General features: G+C 47.5%; 1 protein-coding gene and 1 pseudogene across 5 annotated transcripts; one reads left to right on the plus strand and one right to left on the minus strand.

Moving 5' to 3' along the window:
• Positions 1-1428: 1428 nt before the first annotated feature.
• LOC120677006 lies at positions 1429-3849 on the minus strand (annotated as a pseudogene).
• A 491-nt stretch (positions 3850-4340) lies between these two features.
• LOC120671852 lies at positions 4341-14053 on the plus strand. Of its 5 annotated transcripts, none has more exons than XR_005673892.1 (6): positions 4341-4777; positions 12737-12896; positions 12988-13135; positions 13239-13375; positions 13455-13639; positions 13763-14053. XR_005673892.1 is itself a non-coding variant. In XM_039952108.1 (4 exons), the coding sequence occupies exons 1-4, from the start codon at positions 4627-4629 to the stop codon at positions 13244-13246; spliced, it is 462 nt and encodes a 153-aa protein (XP_039808042.1). In that variant the 5' UTR covers positions 4341-4626; the 3' UTR covers positions 13247-13441. The 5 variants fall into 5 exon arrangements, 3 of the variants coding, with proteins under 3 accessions (XP_039808042.1, XP_039808043.1, XP_039808041.1); XR_005673891.1 differs by having other exon boundaries at positions 12737-12891; XM_039952108.1 differs by lacking the exons at positions 13455-13639; positions 13763-14053 and having other exon boundaries at positions 12737-12891; positions 13239-13441.
• The last annotated feature ends 766 nt before the right edge of the window (positions 14054-14819 follow it).

The following is a 14819-nucleotide window of genomic DNA, read 5'->3' on the forward strand; positions in this document are numbered from 1 at the left end:
AGGAATCCTGATTCACGTTGTTTCCGTAATTGCCAGGAAAGCGGCGGCCCAGACAATCAACTTTAATCAAAAGGTTTGAGTGGGCTTTTCGTTTTTCTCCATCGAGAATCGGTACCTTTTTCATTTTTATATTTAAAAAAAAACAAAATTTCAAAAATATATGTCGAATAGGGAAATTTCCAAAAATGGATGCTGTCGCCTACTGGTTGGGCGACAGGACCTAAATGTAAAAAAAATTATATTTAGGTCCTGGCACCTAGGGCGCATTAAACAGTGAACTTGTAAAATCGATATAAAATCGTAGAAAAATCGAAAAAATACAAACTCAACTGTTCTGGATTCTATGAAACAAGATCTACAACTTTTGTTACATAAAGTTTTTCATTTGATCAATGTATCTAAATCAAGAAAAATAGTTCTTGTACCTAGAAAAATCTGAAATAATTCATTTGGTCTCCTTTTGCTTATCTAAAATTTACCAAACTTTTTTATAGCTCTTAGGAAATAAAATAATGGTACTGTAAAAGTTATGACTTCTAATACTCAGTATAGCAGCATGGATAAATAACTCATTTAAACTAGACATATTGCAAGATCTAATTTAAAAACTTATTCTAGAAATGTTTTCTAGGCCTACCAATTTTGTACAAGCCTATGCTCACTATATGCAACACTCTGGCCAAAAATGACATGCATCCAAAGGATGGATCTTGAGATTTAAATAAAAGTTTATTAAACTGGTATTTAAAATAGAGCAAGATACATTGATCAAATAAAAAACTTTTTACGATTTTATATCGATTTTACAAGTTCACTGTTTAATACGCCCTGGGTGCCAGGACCTAAATGTAATTTTTTACATTTAGGTCCTGTCGCCCATTAGGGGGGGCGATAGGCACCTATTTTTAAAAATTTCCCTATTCGGCATATATTTTTGAAATTTTGTTTTTTTAAATATAAAAATGAAAAAAACACTCGAGAATCCGCTTATAAGCGGAAACAAACAGGGCTGGGCTTTTTCTTCAACATAGCCCAAGGCCAACCCAAATCCATGTTCGCCGTTTTCAGCGACGCCACTCACTCGACACCGCCCGACCCCCTCAAAAAAAAAGAGAGAGAGAACAAACTCGACACCGCCCGACGCAGGTTCCACACAGCCTGCAGTGGAGAACTCGAGATTGCTCAATTAGGGAGAAGAGCAATGGACCTGGGATAAATTCTTGCTTTGACATCCTCATCGTCTCGTTTCTGAGTTTGTGAGCGATCACGCTCATTTTCCTGTACCTGCTGTTAGTAGCAGGTTCAAAGTTCAGAATTTTCTGTGATTATACAGGAGCAATGAGCTAGAGCTACACTTCGAGAGCCTTTTCTTCTGCTCACCGATCAAATAGCAATTATTAGTCATTTAGTCATTATTCTTCATCCAAATTATTTACCACGATGTATTTGCAAGATACATCGGCGTCGGCGAATTTTTTTAAAAAAATTTAGTGCATATGCAGGGAGAACAGTTCTATTGTTGCATGCATAGGCTTGCCGTGGCAAGAACGTTTTCATAGCTCTACTTCTTTGGTGTCTGCATCCTTCCATGCAGTATGTGCATAGGAATTGTATTGTCTTCCACCAGCCACATCGTCTGCACGTATCTGGGTGGTGATTTCTTTCAGGTCCTCATCAGTCAGCTTCACCTTCAAGGATTCAATGTTGGCATCTAGGTTCTTGATTTTGGTTGTCCCTATAAGAAATTGAAGAATTCATCTTTCAGCAATCAAATGCAGAATTATTTGACCATACAAACAATCTTGTCTCCAGATGACTTGCTTAAGCCTTGGAAGTGAATAATGAGCACAGAATGATCGACAATTGAGTTTGTTAAAAACAGGGCATGGTTGGAATCAACAGACTAAAATATATTCCAGCCAAGTAAAAACGAAATATAGCGCGCACTACCCAACGAAATACCACATACACATTTAGAGAAGGCATTTATATTTTAAGGAAATGACACGTTGGCTTGCTGCTCCTCTGCCAAAGCAGATCACATCCAAATTGAAAAGGGACAATTTTCACATTATACAAAGCTATTAGTCCTCATTATCTATAACTTATGAATCATGCTGCCCAAGTATATACAGGAAAACTTTTTAACATTGATCTGCTGTTTCTTGTTCGTCTCGGGAACAGTATGAATATTAGCGCTTAATATTTGTGTGCCATCAGAGATACGGGAACAGGATTATAAGGTCACACCTGGAATAGGAACCACATCATCTCCTTGATGCAGAACCCAAGCTAAAGCAAGCTGAGCTGGGCTGCACTGGTGCTTTTTGGCCAGGTTCTCCATTTTCAGGTAAATCTGCTTGTTCTTCTCCAAATTATCTGCTGCAAACCTTGGATGCTTTTGCTGATGAAACCAAAGCTAACTTTCTTTAGTAAACCAAAAGATAAAAAATAACATATGCAGATTGACAAATGATATCAATTCCACGGAAAATTGTGTTTGTACCAGACTAGATTCAGAAGACACTTGTTGGGTCACTCCTCTTCCGGCAAAGAATCCGCGGCCAATTGGACTGTAAGGAACAATTCCAATCCCCAATTCCCTGGAGTCCACACAGTACAATGGAATTGGTGCTAATCAGAAGACCATGGGGGTGGAACAAGTAGAATTTGTGATGCAGAGCAGAGCTCACCTGCAGAGCGGCACAATCTCAGGCTCGATGTCACGGGACCAGAGCGACCACTCCATCTGAACTGACGGGGTGCACGGCGTGCGCGCGGCGGATCGTGTCCGGGCTCGCCTCCGACAAGCCGATGTACTTGACCTTCCCCTCCTCCACCAGCTTCTTGAGCTCACCAATCTGCAGCGATTTCGGCTCAAGAGCCCACATGAGCAACCACGCCAAAGAGCACCAATTTGATCGAAGAAGGCAGTGAGAGGGGCAAGGCAAGCAGAATTGGAGCAGATTGGCTGCAGAAACCGACCGTGTCCTCGATGGGGACGGTGGTGTCGACGCGGTGCTGGTAGTAGAGGTCGATGTAGCCGACGCCGAGGCGGAGCAGGCTGGCCTCGCAGCAGGCACGCACGTACTCCGGCTTGCCGCACACGGTCAGGCCGCCGCCCGCGCCCTGGCCGATCCCGAACTTGGTGACCACCTGCACCTGCCCCCGCGGCAGCCGCCCCAGCGCCCTGCCCAGCAGGGTCTCGTTGGTGTGGGGCCCGTACGCGTCGGAGGTGTCGAAGAAGGTGACCCCGCGGCGGAAGGCGTGCTCGACGACGGCGGCGACGGCCTCGTCGCCGAGCGGGGCGTTGTAGGAGCCCGTGAGCCCCATGCACCCGAACCCCAGCTTCGACACCTCCAGCCCCTGGCTGCCGAGCTTGGCGCGGGGGGCCTGCGGCGGGGCGGCTTGCTCCATGGCCGCGCGCGCGGCTGCAGGTCGAGATCGCAGACTCGGAGAGGGTCGGAGCCAGCCGTGCCCGGAAGGCGGAAGCGAACACTCGGCAGTGTAGTCGGCTGACAATCCCAGGCGAGAAAGGGCAGGCCATTTTATTGCGCAGCTCCCGGGACGATGAGGCAAGCATAATTCGTGCGTGCCGGTGGCAGTTGCAGCTCAGTCACATCTCGACGTGACAGGGGGGACGCGCCAGCGCCATGGTTTGTTGTTTGCGACCAGGACCCATCGGTTTCTCTGCACTGCAGAGTCTGCAGTCACCTCCTGGCTTCTGTTCTCGATCCCCATCCACTGATCCACCCACGCCGCTCCACCCGTGCGCCGCCCGCCTGAACGGCCATCGCCGGCCACCTCGGAACCCGTCGCCCAGCCAAGCTTACCTCCACGCCAGGAGCTGGTCGCGCCCACCGGCGGAGCTCGATTGAAGAAATCGGAAGAACAAGGGCCACCCTTATCCTACAGTGATAAATAGTGTCAATATTACTGTTTATATAGTTCAAAATTTGCAAATCCAGGGGGGCCATGGGCCCCCCTTGGCTCTTGTGAAGCTCCGCCACTGGTCGCGCCTGCCCCAGCGCTCGCCGCGGGCCGCCCCTGCGATAGACACCGGTGGACCCTACATCGGCGCTCGCCGCAGGCCGCAACTACGTCGGTTCCCACCGCTCGCAGTCCGCCACCGCGGGCTGCCCGCCGCGACAGCCGACAGCCTCGGCGCCCGCAACCAGCCTCGCCGTTCGCGGTCCACCTCCTTGTCCGCTGCCGGCCACGGCGTCCGCCTCCTCGGCCGCTCCAATCTCCAGGCCCGTCGCCCCGAGCTCCTCACCTCCTTCCATCCACCTTCCTGCTTGCTCGCGAGGAAAAGGATGTAAAACGACGAGGAGGAACCGCGTGAAGCAAGGAGGATAGACAGCCGCCAGTTACCGCCGTGACTTGCCCAATCCGAAAGGCGGAAATTGAGGAGCTCCGCCCGCTGAAGCTATTTGAGCGCGACCGTTTGGTAGGGCTCCTTGAGCGGCTTCTTCCACGGCTCCTTGAGGAGCCCTGCCAAAGAGTTCCCCCGGAGCTTTCCTTCCTGGACGCCGCCGCATCAGTTTTTCGAAATCGAGAGCTGCCACTTTGCCTTCTCCACTCGAAACCTAGTTTAGTTTGGGTGCGATCTAACCTTGATCCGAGATGTCGGAGTCCTCCCCTTCCTCGGTGAAGCTAGGAATGGTCGACTTCGACTACGAAAGATCTGTTCTTGAGGAGTGGGCTCAGGCGGCGGAGTCGGAGGATGGCGACGATTCCTTTTGGGTACCGCCGGTATCGTTAATCCGGTACAGAGGTACATTTTTTTTCCTTTGATGTTTTCTTGGGTTGGGAATCTATCTACCTAAGGAATTTTCACTTCTTTGGTGTTTTCTTCTTGGGCATTGGGGCTGGGTTTGGTTGATCTAGTTGCCTCCAGGGGTCTCGTCGGCGCCGGAGGGGGAGGGGAAGCCGGATCCGCCGCGTGGTGCATATATTTAGTCTTAAATATTTTGACTAGGTGCTAAACAGTGGCGGACCTAGGGATAGATTAGAGCCCGGGCAATCTCTTCCTATCTCCCGCACAAGAGTGCATTACGTGTGCACGAGATAATGTTCGAATGCCTAGCTCCCATTGTTAGATTTCTAGGATCACACAGTGCACGGATCGAGTAGGATTTCTCTCTCTTTCCTTGATCTGAGTACAACAAAGTCCTAGATCTACAACTGTAACACAGAGAAAAGAGAGAGAGGAGCTAGATTGAGGACCTTCAGTGCCTGCAGAGGAGTTTGGTCCGGCCATCACTGGTTCGTTGATGGAGATCCGCTCAAAGGCGGCGACGAGCAGTGCAGAGAGGTAAACGCCGGGGCGACGGTGTCGAGGGCGGAAGCGGCGACGGCGGGATGGAGTCGGCTGCGGCGGTGGAGACGCCAGTGGAGTCGAGGACGACGGGTGGTGTGGCGCAGAGGCGGCGGCTTCCCGTTGCTTCTGCGCACCCTCAGATCGGGCTAGGGTTTTTTCGGTGGGTTTGGCGGCGCACGGCGAACCTCGTACCGTGTGCCGTCGGCCTTCACCTTTCTTTTATAGCGCAGTGCAATGGGGGCCCACCAACCGTTAAGGGTTGGACGCCCCCGATCAGGGCGCGGATTAAGGGCCTAATAGGCCGTTGGGCCTATTAGAAAGGAGATCAACCTAAAATTCCCCCCCTTGATCTCACTTTGTACTTTAACTTTATACTTTAATCTGGAACTTTTCCTTTAGTTGTTCCATCACATATTAATGAATAGAGCATGCTTTATCATCACGGTCCAAGACCGATAGACTCAACAGCTACCACACACATCACTATTTTGAAACAAATTCTTTATCTTTTGGGCCCTTTTTATTCTCCAGAAATCACATGCTTTCCCTTAAACCCATGCCGGCTATGTGTTCCACGAACACATTGGGTGGTAAGCCTTTAGTGAGCGGATCCGCAAGCATTTTCCTTGTACTTATATGCTCGAGTGTAATAGAGTGATTCTGGATTTTCTCCTTCACAACATAAAACTTTATGTCAATGTGTTTGGCAGCACCACTTGACTTATTGTTGTGAGCATAAAACACTGCTGGTTCATTATCGCAGTACATTCTGAGTGGTCTTTGAATATTGTCTACCACTCTTAAGCCGGGTATAAATTTCTTTAATCATTCAACCTGCCCCGAGGCCTCATAACATGCCACAAATTCAGCGTACATCGTCGATGATGCAGTGACGCTTTGTTTGGAGCTTTTCCACGATATAGCTCCCCCTGCAAGTGTGAACACATAACCGGACGTGGACTTTCGGTCATCGATGTCCCCCGCAAAATCCGCATCTGAGTACCCTTCTATCTCAAGTGAATCGGATTTTCTGTATGTTAGCATGAGGCCTTTTGTGCCTTGCACATAACGTAATGCTTTCTTTACCATGATCCAGTGTGCCTGTCTTGGATTACTTTGAAATCTGCCAAGTATCCCGGTAACAAATGCTAAGTCAGGGCGTGTACAAACTTGAGCATACTGTAGGCTTCCGACAGCTGAAGCATATGGAACCGCTTTCATTTGATCGATCTCATACTGGTTCCTGTGACATTGAAATTTCCCAAATCTATCGCCCTTGACTATTGGAGCAGGTGAAGCTTGCACATATGCATACTATATTTCTTTAGAACTTTTTCTAAGTATGCCTTTTGTGACAGTCCTAATACCCCTTTGTTCTATCTCGGTGAATTTCAATTCCCAAAACAAATGAAGCTTCACCTAGATCTTTCATATCAAAGTTTGAGGACAAGAATTTCTTTGTCTCCAGTAGCAGACCAAATCGCTACTTGCAAGTAGAATATCATCCACATATAGGATCAGGAAAATAAATTTTCCACTTCTGAACTTTGCATAAATGCAATTGTCCTCCTCATTTTTTTTAAACCCAAATTTCCTTATGGTTTCATCAAATTTTAAATACCACTGCCTAGAGGCTTGCTTTAATCCATAAATGGATTTCTTTAGCGACATCCCATATGTTCTTTTCCTTTCACGACAAAACCTTTTGGTTGTGCCATGTAAACATTTTCATACAAATCCCCGTTAAGGAATGCCGTCTTTACATCCATCTGATGTAAGTCTAAGTCATAATGTGCCACCAATGCCATTATAATCCTGAAGGAATCTTTACACGAAATCGGAGAAAAGGTTTCGTTATAGTCTATCCCTTCTCTTTGCGTAAAACCTTTTGCCACGAGTCGTGCTTTGAACCTTTCTACATTCCCTTTGGAGTCATATTTTATCTTGTAAACCCATTTACAGCCTACTGTTTTGGCTCCTTTAGGAATTTCCTCTAAGTCCCAAACACCATTGGAACTCATTGATTTCATCTCATCCTTCATAGCTTCCAGCCATTTAGATGAGTGAATACTTCTCATGGCTTCTTCATATGAAGTGGGATCACCCTCCATATGAACCTCTTCTGTATTATAAACTTCATAATCGCTAGAAATAGCCGACCTTCTTTCTCTTTGTGACCTTCTAAGGGCCACTGCTTGTGGCACATTTTGTGCCCCAACTTCTGGCACATTTTCCATAGGGGGCTGTAGCATCTCCTCCTCATGTCCAACCGCGGGTTCAAGCGGTTCCTGGATGACAGGTTCCAAACCTTCGCTCACTGTTGGTATGGGTGGAGTTGCGACAGGTGTTGACACCATAATAACTGGAATAGTTGGCGCAGCAACAACCGAAGAAGGTACTGATGTCACTATTTCAGGAACTTTTGGTGCAGCATCAACAGGTAGTGAGAAAAATGGCTCTTGAATCATAGGAGTAGGCACATACACCCGCTTCTCCTCAAGGTCAATTTCTCTAGGTACCATGCTCCCCCTGATCATTTCACTTTCTAGAAAGACAGCATGTCTCGTTTCTACAAACTTTGTATGTCTGTTTGGGCAGCAGAAACGAAAACATTTCGACTTTTTAGGATAGCCTATAAAATGACAGCTTACAGTTTTGGGATCCAGTTTTCCAATATTTGGATTAAACACTTTAGCCTCAGCTGGGCTCCCCCAGACACGTAGGTGAGTCAGTGAGGGTTCTCTTCCTGTCCATAGTTCATACGGGATTTTGGGCACCGATTTGCTTGGCACTCTGTTGAGAATATGGATGGCGGTTTTTAACGCCTCCATCCACAGACTCAATGGCAATGTGGAATAACTCATCATACTGCGCACCATATCCATTAGTGTACGATTGCGCCTTTCAGCTACTCCATTTTGCTGAGGCTCCCCCGGTGTAGAGTATTGGGCAACCATACCATTTTCCTGTAAAAACCTCGCAAAAGGTGCAGGAACTTGTCCATAAGGGGTATGTCGACCGTAATACTCCCCTCCACGGTCTGATCTTACTATTTTAATTCTTTTGTCAAGCTGATTTTCAACTTCAGCTTTGAATATTTTAAATTTATCCAATGCTTCAGATCTTTTTTTAATTGGATAAATGTAACCATAGCGGGACTAATCGTCTGTGAATGTTATGAACGAATCATAGCCATCCACACTTTTCACAGGAAACGGTCCACACATATCAGTGTGAATTATTTCTAATGTTCCTGCACTTCGTTTGGCACCCTTTTTAATTTGCTTTACAAATTTTCCTTTAATGCATTCGACGCATTGTTCAAGATCAGAGAACTCTAACTGTGGAAGAGTTTCACTCTTCACTAATCTTTCAATTCTCCTCCTCGAAATATGGCCTAAACGACAGTGCCATAATTTCGATGAAGTATCTTGAGTTCTCTTTCTTTTCTTTGTTTCTTTCTCTGACAAGGATTCATTCACATTCACATTACATAAAGAATGCACTTTATCACGCATAGATAATAAATAAAGATCATTGTAAAGGACAGCATCACCAATACAATTATTATCAAACCATAGTTCACATTTGCCATTCGCAAAATGACAACCAAAACCATCTGTGTCTAAGCGTGATACACTTATCAAGTTTCTTTGAAGCGAAGGAACAAATAAAACATCTTTTAATACAAGCATGAAACCATTAACTAGCTCGATGGAGACATCGCCAACAGCTTCAACATCTGCTTGTACTCCGTTCGCGACTTTAATGTGTCTTTCGCTTCTTTGCGTAGTCCTTGTCGAACGGAATCCCTGTAAAGAATTTGCAACATGCACAGTTGCACCAGAATCAATCCACCAAGTAGATTTAGAAAACTTTAAATACAGGGATTCATTAACAAATGAAATTACATTCTCACCATTCTTTGCCATTATCATCTTTAAATAAGCGGGACAATCTGCTTTACGATGCCCCTTGTCAAAGCAGTGGAAACACTCATCTTGTGCTGGAGTGCGCTGTTGCTGACGCTGTTGCTGATACTTTTGTGACATAGGGGCTTTGTCTTTAGCTTTAGAGGAAGAAGCAGCATGGAAAAACCTTTTCTTATTATTATGCACAAAATTGACAGACCCACCATTCTGTTTCTTGAGTCTATCTTCCTCTTGTGCACACATGACGATTGACTTTTCCATGTTCCACTTCTCTGGCTGTGAGTTATAGTTTACAACGAATGTTGCAAACTCTTTTGGCAGAGAGGCGAACACCAGGTGCACCATAAACTCTTCCTTGAGATCCAAGTTCATTGGTTTGAGCTTGGAGTTCAAGGCGCACATCCCCATGATATGATCTCTTATAGTACCGGCATTGCCATAGTACCTCTTTGTCACCAACTGCTCTATGATCTGTGTGGCATATGTCTTTGAAGAACCAGTAAACTGGTTCTTTATCTTTTCAAGGTACTCTGCAGCTGAATCACACTCTTCAATTGAATCCAGAATGTTAGGATCAATTGTGTTCTTTATCACTGCCACACATTTCTTGTTGGCATTATTCCACTTTATGTTTTGGAGATCATATGCCATCTTTATGGGAGCATAGCCCCTTTGCTTTTCCTGCCACTCAGTATCAGTGTCAGATTCCCCTCTCACTGGAGCCGGTGGCTCAGTGGGTTTTGGAGTGGTGATCATCTCATCCACCTCTCCACAGACAAAAGCAAGATCAACCTTCTTGATCTATTCGCCATAGTTGTCTCCTTTTAGAGTCGGGATGTGACTGATGAATCCCATCAAGTTCACCCCCGCTGAAAATTTCAAAAAATAGTGAGAACATAATAACAACAATTGCATGTAAAATTCCAACGTTGGTCAAAATAGAACATACAACTGTTTATGCAATTAAATCTATATCACCGTTGGGCAGAAATAGAAATAAATACACAAAAACTATGAAATTACAGTATTGTAATTAACAACGTTGGTCAGAAAATTAACAATACCATAATCCTCAAAAATAACCTTTTAATCATGCTCTTAAATTTTAATTGTCTCGTTAGTTCGAATTAAAGTATAAAAGCAACTATATAAACTTAGCAGCGGAAACATGTATGAATTTCTATTTCCAGAAGCAAAACTATAAACTTTTATCTCTAAATAATAAATACATTGGTGCAAAATTGAATATAGATCAAACTATAATCAAAACCAGTCAAAAAACTATTGAAATTGCTTCTGGAAAAATAGAAAAAACAATAAAACTAGGCACTCTTCAGGCGGCCCAGAAGCAAAACCGGCCCGCGGCCTGCTCGGCCACCTTTCCTGGGGCCCGAGGCCCGACAGCCAACGGCCGGGCCGCCGAATCGGCCCGCCACGGCGTCCCCTCCCCCGCCCGCATGGGCCGTCTGCCAGCCCAGGAGGCGAGACAATCTCGCGGCCGTTGATCACGATCGGACGGCCGTCCGCGGTTTTCGCCAAATCAAAACCGCGTCGCCGTCGCCGTGGCCCAAACCCTAGTTCATTCTTTCCTCCCCCTTCTCTCTCCACGCTGCGCAGCGGCGACGGCCACTGGCCATGGTGGCCGGGTGGCGCGGGCGGGACGGCGCCGTCGCGGCTTGCTCGCCGGCGCGCGCGCTCGCCAGAGGGTGAGCGCGCTGCCGTCGAGCCGGCCGTGGACGGAGCCACGCTTTCGAGCCCCGCACACGCGACCCCGGCGTCCCGGAGCAGCGAGCAGGCGGCTCCACTGTGCCGCGAAGTCCGGCGAGCGGCGGCGCAAGCGCGTCACACGCACCGGCGACGGCAGTGGCGCACGAACCAGGTAGGTCCCGCGCCCTTTGATCTCTAGGGTTAGGGTTAGGGTTTGACTGTTGAGTTTGACTTGCCATCGATTCGATCTGTTCTTGCTTTGATTTTATCAATTCGAGTTCGAATGATAGGGTTTGAAACTTTTCGATCCGAGATCGAGTTGCTTTTCTTTGACTGTTGTTTCGATTCGCACTCGAAACTATCTTTCCTGACCTCGATCTACACGTGTGTAGGCGACTGATACCATTGTTAGATTTCTAGGATCACACAGTGCACGGATCGAGTAGGATTTCTCTCTCTTTTCCTTGACCTGAGTACAACAAAGTCCTAGATCTACAACTGTAACACAGAGAAAAGAGAGAGAGGAGCTAGATTGAGGACCTTCAGTGCCTGCAGAGGAGTTTGGTCCGGCCATCACTGGTTCGTTGATGGAGATCCGCTCAAAGGCGGCGACGAGCAGTGCAGAGAGGTCGACGCCGGGGCGACGGTGTCGAGGGCGGAAGCGGCGACGGCGGGATGGAGTCGGCTGCGGCGGTGGAGACGCCAGTGGAGTCGAGGACGACGGGTGGTGTGGCGCAGAGGCGGCGGCTTCCCGTTGCTTCTGCGCACCCTCAGATCGGGCTAGGGTTTTTTCGGTGGGTTTGGCGGCGCACGGCAAACCTCGTACCGTGTGCCGTCGGCCTTCACCTTTCTTTTATAGCGCAGCGCAATGGGGGCCCACCAACCATTAAGGGTTGGACGCCCCCGATCAGGGCGCGGATTAAAGGCCTAATAGGCCGTTGGGCCTATTAGGAAGGAGATCAACCTAACAATATTTAGTCTTAAATATTTTGACTAGGTGCTAAACAGTGGCGGACCTAGGGATAGATTAGAGCCCGGGCAATCTCTTCCTATCTCCGGCACAAGAGTGCATTACGTGTGCACGAGATCATGTTCGAATGCCTAGCTCCCATTGTAACATCGACGCCGGAGCCTGGGCCGGTGCCCAGGGTCGCCGGGCCCTGGGACCGCCCATGGTGCTAAACACTCCCACGCCGATGGTTTGGCTTCTGAGGTTTGGGTTCCCTGGCAGCGGCGGTGACGGCTGCTTAGTGGAGGAGGGATGCGGAATTTTGCTCCTCCGTTTTGGCCCCTGTGGTTTGGTTGAGGGGATGCGTCGCCTTCCTTGCAGGCGGCGACATGAGGTTTGTGAGCTTTTTGCCGATGGGCGGAAGATCTGTGGCGTCCCCGGTAATGGGTTGTTTTACGGGTTGTTGTTCTTGTCGTAAATGGCATATTGTTGTTACGATCGCCGGGTGTTTCGCCAGTGGTGGTGGATTGTTGCTGCTTTGTGCTTGTGTGGCAACTTGCCTGCTCCGGCCGTGCGCAGGAGGAAGATGGAGCTGCGTCTAGTGTGTTCTCTGTAAGAATGGGGATGTGCTGTGCTGTCCTTTGATTCATGTCCTTCCACAAAGTTTTGGATCTTTTTCTTGTTCGCACTGTATGGTCTTTCGATTGATTTTTGTAGAATTTATTTATTGTTGATAGATTATGATTCATGTTCTCTGTTTTGTGCATTATTTTCATCCTTTGGTTCTGGATATAATTATTTCTCATTTGTCGCTGCCATGTCAAGATCTTCTTAAGAGAGCATGGGGTTGGGAAAGGTTGCTGCCCAGACTTAACGGTTCCATTGATTGGGATCAATACAAGACATACCTTGAGGAGTATTATCAGCACAATGCTGACAAAGCAGCTAGCAAAGAAACACTGCGTGCTGCAGCCAACCTGGTAAGGTCTCCTTGCTTCGCAAACAAAACTTTGGCTTGCCCCACTTTTCCAGTTGCCGACTAATTGCTTCCTCTGTTGCGAAAACACCCTTTATAGTGTATCAGCGTAGAGCAAGAACTTGTGGGTTACTGCATTTGCATTTTCAATATGGAAGATATGAGGATGTGCAGTCAGATCCAGGAACGTGTAACGGTTGTGTTAAACTCAGAGGGTGAATACCCTGCTGCAGCTGCGGCCTTGCCTGGTACGTCTTTTACAAACTTTACAAAACTTTGGCCTATCTAATTCTGGTAGTAATTATTTAATGTTAACCTATTTTTGCCCCCATTGCAAATGATGGTTCCAAGTCTATTAAGACTGAGGCTTGCTGAGTCATGGTTTTGACACCAGTGTGGTCGCCATAGGCAATAAGATCCGTCGCCTTGCTTCAAATCTAATGCTATACAAAGGCTCTGAATATGCAGCAGTCTCAGGTGCCATGATGGTATGTACCTTTTCCATCCTGAATTTTACTTGCTTATTTTGTGTTGATCCTTTTGTGCTAACAAGCTTTCTGTAACAAGGGTGTTGCAAAAGAGGCTACTATCACTCTTGACTCAATACGACATGATCTCGTTGGGGCAAACACGAAATATTATAATTGTCTGCGGATGCGTAAAAGTATTGCAGCTGATTTGGCCAAACTTGAGCAAGAGCTTTCTCACAAGACAACTGATTATGATGGCACTCCTGCTACTGGCAAAACAGGGTATGGTGTACATAGTAAAAATTAATATTTTGTTCCACTTTGATCCAAATATTTTTACATCTGATTAATGCATGTGATTATTCTCCTCTATTATTGATTATTCAACTCTATTCGTAATGGCAGTGAAAACGGGATGGAGAAGAGGAATGGAAGTTTGAACAATCAAACAGAAACTGAGGAGGTTGAGGATGGCAATGTTTGTGTTAGGGCCCAGAAGCCGGCCCAAAAGCAAGAGCAGCCGCCCGCCCCAGCGTGGATCACGTACCAGCGCCGTAGGCGGCGCGTAAGCGGCTAGAGGACCACAATCTTTGCTTTTTTAGATGTTTAATTTCCATAGTTTGGGCCATTTGTAAGTTCAATATCCGTACTCTTGATTGAAAAAGTTTAGGCCGAGAATCAATCTTGGTTTTGCCTTAAGGGGCCGCCCCAAACCCTCCTGCTCCCTCTCCCCTTCGGGCACGCCACACTCGACGCCGCCTCCGCCATCTCTCGCCCTCGCAGTCACGGCGCCCATACGCCGGCAACTGCCCAAGCCTCGCCCTTCTCTCTCGCATCCATAAAACCTATGCAGCCGCGGTAGGATTGTTGATCCTATAAACCTGGTATCAGCTATGCCAGGTGAAGAGAAGAACCCATTGCCACCACCTCCACCGCCGACCATCGAAGGGCTCGCCGCCAAGATGACCAAGGTGCTCGCCCGCCTGGACAAGCTGGACAACGTGCGTGCGGGCGCGCCTGACCGCCATGGAGTTGCAGCACACGCCGCCGCCGCCGACCCCCCACACATCCATGCCCTACGGGATGCTAGGGTATGGATCCGCTTCTGGGGGGCGGACGGTCCGCCGTTGTCTCGTTTGAGCTCGAACAGAACTGTTCTTGGCTCTGGATGGTGGTCCAAAATGAACTGCGGACCGTCCGGTCCAAGGGGGCGCACGGTCCGCCCTTAAAAACTGAAACGGGCGTAGAAACTTAGTCTTTCTGTATGGGGGTGTATAAATGAATTGCGGACCGTCCACCATTTGTTAGGCGGACCGTCCGCCCGGGCTGTAACGGTCAACTCCGAGAAGCATTTATTGAGAATATAGCCATTGGATTTGAAATGGCAGACCGTCCGAGCCCTGTGGGGCGGACAGTCTGCAAAAACTCAGTTTTCATGGGATTTGAGTGTAACGGCTAGTTT

This window comes from Panicum virgatum, chromosome 5N (genome assembly GCF_016808335.1).
Source record: "Panicum virgatum strain AP13 chromosome 5N, P.virgatum_v5, whole genome shotgun sequence".
Lineage (NCBI taxonomy): Eukaryota > Viridiplantae > Streptophyta > Magnoliopsida > Poales > Poaceae > Panicum > Panicum virgatum.